Here is a 4,489-nt window from a genome sequence, read left to right as displayed (position 1 = left end):
AGAGCAATTTAGCACGAGTTCAAAGTATTTTAAATGTCTGTTGGTTATATGTAGTTGACCTACTATAGTCTTTTTTTTATGAAATATATTTTGATTGTTTTACTTCTTTGGTTCTATAGATAAATAATTCAAATAAGATAACACAATGTTGTTAACCACTATGTACTTTATATAGAATAATATAGGCACAACATATCATCTGAGCTAGAAAGTATATCTTCATTAAATAAGTTAAAATTGGATAATAATACACATTTGATATATGAGGTTGTAGTAGGAGGTTGTAGTATAGGAAAAATTGAAATAGGATTTTATTGCTAAATCGATTTTGAGTAAATGTTAAGTTCCATCAATTGTTTTAAATGTGCTTAAAATTATAAATTTTAGAGACCAAATTTATTTTTATTGAAATATTATCATTTTAATATATAACTAAACATTCACATTCATAACCTGCCTATCTTGTGCGCCATTCTCAGCACACTTCTTTATCAGGTTACCGGTAATCTTTTATTTCTGTTCTTTTATTTTGTGCTTCATTTTCAAGGTGAAGTCACCCTTGTCAGTTGTTGTCCTTTGGCTCCTATTGACTTGATGTGCGGCAGATACCATGTACAATTGTGTGTCAGTCTAATACCAATGAAATGGTAGAAACCGCTGTACCATTTTGAGGAAGCTTCGTATATATATGTATAACATAAAATATTAACATTTATATTATAATAATAATTTTTGTATTCATGAATTTGATGAAATCGGAATTCCTATTTCGATTTCAATTTCGTTTTCACATATATATATATAATATTTTTTTAATATATGTAATATAATAATAATAATAATTTTTATATTCATGAATTCGGTGAAATCGGAATTTACCGAATTCCAAATTGAATTCGCAACGAATTCGAATTTGGAGTTGGTGAATTCAAAATCAAAATCGGTCGAAAATTTTGATACTAAAATTTCCAAAAATTTCAATTTCAAAATTTCGAAATACTGATTTCGATTCAGATTCACAGCCCTAAGTCAAGGCGCCAAAGAGGGCGACGAGAAATGAAAGTCTAAATGTCTAATGGATGCCCGTTTCATTTCATGTGTCATATTTTTAGAAAGGTAAGATTAATTAAAAAAAATAAATAAATATAAGAGAAGATAAATATAATTAAATAAAAAATATATATAAATGCAAAGAGGATCATGATTGTTACTATGTGCATATGGATGATTGTTACTGTCCGTTACGGACAAGTGCTGACCATTCATCCATGTTGAAGGGAAAATAGCTACCGGTCAAACCAGCCAAATTACACTTATACCATTCTTGTTCTCTCTCCCTGCAACCCATCACATCATCATCCTCTTCCTCCTCATCATTCTTCAACCACCAATTGCCCACCAATAAACCCCTCTGACACATGAAAAAATTGAACACTTAAAAAGAAAAATTGTTAGTTCAGATTGGTTTAATTCCATCAGTGGCTAATAGGGACTAGAGGATGAAGGGAATATGTGAAGAAAGAGATTGCAAGATTAATGACAAAGCCTCGAAGTGGAGGAAAAATGAAGGCAAAGACGGGGGCTGAATTAAAAATGGGAAGACAGTGGATTTGTGGGTGGGAGGCAGCGGAAGGGAGGAAAGGAATTAGGTGGGTGAGATGATGGAGTGAAATTGGGAAGTATCAGTATCAGCAGGGCCACCAGCATAGGGGCTGAATTGGGTTCGTAACGTGGTTTGTTATGTTGGTGCATTCTGTGATTAATCAATATTGTAATGGCTCTACCGAAATATTGAGGAAACCTAGAGAACAGGCATTGTAACTTCAAAAGTTACAGTGTCTCTAATCCAACCATCGTCCAATAATTATTAGGTGATTAAGTTCCACATACTCTGTATAGTTCACAACAATCTTCACTCTCCACTGCATTCGATTTGAGAACTCCAGCAGTCTTTGTGAAAGACGAGCCAGTTTGTTGATTTTAGCTGCTCCAAAAGCGTCGATGCTTGTAGTAATTAATCAAGGAATGGGAGGAGGAGGAAGAAGAGGAGGGGGCGGAATCAGAAGAATCAACAAGAAATGTTTTGAGATGTTTGTTAAATTCCTTAGGCTTCTCCAAGTTGACGCCATGTCCTGCATGTTTAATCACCTCAATTCGAGCATTTTCCCCAATATGCCTGCATGCTCATGGACATGATATTTTTTCCTCAATTCCCAAGTCACATAACACAGAATTAATTTGTAATTGTACATAAAGGTTACTCCTCGATCTCATTAGACGGAAACAAACAGCTAGTTGAAAGGTTACCTTTTCATTCTGTGACCCAATTCCACGGGGAAGATTTGATCCTGCTCCCCCCATATGATCAATGTGGGCTGTTTCAAATATGATACCATTTTGAATCAAGAAAGAAATTAGTCCATCCATCTAGAAAGCGCGGGTGTCAGATGGATTCAGTCATGATAGCAAAAAATTCCAACCTATAGCACCATTATATGTTAGGAAGACTCAAGCAAACCTGTGTGATTCTGGGAATCTTTGAGAGCCGTCGATCTTTGAGTATATTTTTCATGAATTCCCTCTTCTCTTTTACGTGGTCTGTGCACATTACCTGCCCATGCAACAAACAATAATATCATCACCCAATTGAAAATTGAAGTGTTTAAATGCTGCAATGAAATAATTAAGCGGCATGCATCTAAACGAGCATGACAAATTTCAACCAGTTATCGTATTTTTGGAAGGGTATATATATATATTCATTTTAACCTTTCAATGTGCATCTGGGCTTCAGCTAGCTATTTGTTTCCATCTAAGATCGAGGAATAACCTTTATGTACTAGCTACTGCAAATTAATTCTGTGTATATGACTTGGCCAGAAGGTCGTGTAGTAATTAAGGTCGTGTAAAGATGTTCCCCTCTTCTTCTTGGTTTGTTAAACATATATATATATATATAGTGCTTGGCTAGTTGTCCGGTCACGGTGGGAATGCAACACTGGTTTCTTGTCACAAGGGTTCATTTCTTCTTAGTTAGGACTGATATGTGTGTGTGGTGGGCTAATTACACTCTTCTCCAGGGTGTAAATGAATAATAGCAAAGTAGTAAGGGGTGTAATTGTAATTGTAAAAAAAATTAGAAGTAGCAGCAGCAGGTAGTTAAGAGTCGTTGAAAGAAGAATTCTCAATGCCTGCACTAATCTTCTCTTTCCCTGCACTAATTCTTCTATTTATGTTCATCAAATTTCTATTAAGAATTGAGGGTCCTGACAGATTGCCGGCAGTCGCAGAGCTAGGAATTAGATAGTCTCAATGCCGTGCGCATGAATTGCCAAATATTGAACCCAAGCACCAACCCAAATCCTACCAGATCGAGAAACTGAGAGGCATTTTGGACAAAATTGTGATGGAACGATTTCCACAGTTTTTCTTTTCTTCTCTTTTTTTATTGGAGCAAGGGAAATGCATAAACCTTTGACATGCACAGAGAGAGAGAACGAAGCTAGGCTTACATCAATAAAATCTGTAAGGAAGCACGAGGGGACTCTTTTGACAGGCTTGACGAATGTAAGATTGAACAGTTCCTGAAGTTTATCCGGGGTCTGGGGCACCAAAACTTCAGCAGCCTCGTCTAAATCCGGAATCGGGAACAGACCCTTCTCCATATCCTTCTCCTCCGAGCAAACACCGGTGGAACATAGAACCAATTTCTCTATTGCCTCGGGAAACTGTACCGCCATGCTGTACCCTACAAACCCACCATAACTTATGCCCACCAAGTTCATCTTTTGTACCCCGTGCAGCTCCATCAATTTCATGACACATTGTGCCTGGAATTCCTCCGTTCTCTCGGGACTCTTGGTCGAGGATTCGCCAAAAAAGAGGAGATCAGGGACGTAGGTGTTGAACCTTGGCACGAGGTGGCGGAGATGCTCCCGGTATTGCCACATTGCATTGGCTCCAAAGCCATGCAGCAGCAGAAGATTAGGTTTCGATGGTTCGGCCGTTTTTGGCACCCAACAATGCATGACGGTACCATCCCCAAAATCTGTTGTGACAGATTTGAGGCCAGCGTAGGCGAAAAAGTACCTATGAAGCCAATCTGCTGATGCTGTGAAGCTAATGCCTCCTGCCATTTATGTCAAACCTCAGAGGTTTTAAGCTCTTCCAAGAGTGGTCGAAACTTAAAAAAGTTTATTTTTCTTTTGGGTATTCTTCTCCTAGAAATTTTGTAGATTTCCTCTGTCAAGACAAACAAAGAAATTGTAGCTAAGAGAACGAGAGAATGGCTATAATTTAGCTCGTGGAACACCTCCGATCCTCGGCCCCACGACGGATTATTAGTCTGTCGACGCCGTTAAAATCACGTGCGTTTTCAACTTCTATATTTCCCAAATCCCCTAAAACTCCAATCCAACTTTATATTTTCCAATTCTCCTAAAAATCCAATCGGGCTTTGGCTTGTATTCCTCGTTAAGAAAAGCAAAAA

At 37.5% G+C, this 4,489-nt stretch overlaps 1 protein-coding gene across 1 annotated transcript; it reads right to left on the bottom strand.

Annotated features, from left to right (window-relative positions):
* Window positions 1-1,192: 1,192 nt before the first annotated feature.
* Window positions 1,193-4,220, bottom strand: LOC140036812 (uncharacterized). Its single transcript, XM_072079649.1, has 4 exons — window positions 3,513-4,220; window positions 2,519-2,611; window positions 2,308-2,375; window positions 1,193-2,176 (listed from the first exon to the last, which is right to left on the bottom strand). The coding sequence occupies exons 1-4, from the start codon at window positions 4,134-4,136 to the stop codon at window positions 1,981-1,983; spliced, it is 981 nt and encodes a 326-aa protein (XP_071935750.1). The 5' UTR covers window positions 4,137-4,220; the 3' UTR covers window positions 1,193-1,980.
* Window positions 4,221-4,489: the final 269 nt, after the last annotated feature.

The sequence above is a fragment of the Coffea arabica genome, chromosome 2e (genome assembly GCF_036785885.1).
Source record: "Coffea arabica cultivar ET-39 chromosome 2e, Coffea Arabica ET-39 HiFi, whole genome shotgun sequence".
NCBI classification, from domain to species: Eukaryota; Viridiplantae; Streptophyta; class Magnoliopsida; order Gentianales; family Rubiaceae; genus Coffea; species Coffea arabica.
The sequence above is the reverse complement of the archived record's forward strand: the minus strand, read 5'-3'. Positions and strand labels throughout refer to the sequence as shown.

What these genes read in the sequence shown, in the direction of transcription:
- LOC140036812 (XM_072079649.1), bottom strand. Translation starts at nt 4,136, where the DNA reads ATGGCAGGAGGCATTAGCTTCACAGCATCAGCAGATTGGCTTCATAGG. An exon ending in AGATTCCCAGAATCACACAG is followed by an intron (nt 2,376 to 2,518) that starts GTTTGCTTGAGT and finishes TATTTGAAACAG; the next exon opens with CCCACATTGATCATATGGGG. An exon ending in TTGGGTCACAGAATGAAAAG is followed by an intron (nt 2,177 to 2,307) that starts GTAACCTTTCAA and finishes ATGAGCATGCAG; the next exon opens with GCATATTGGGGAAAATGCTC.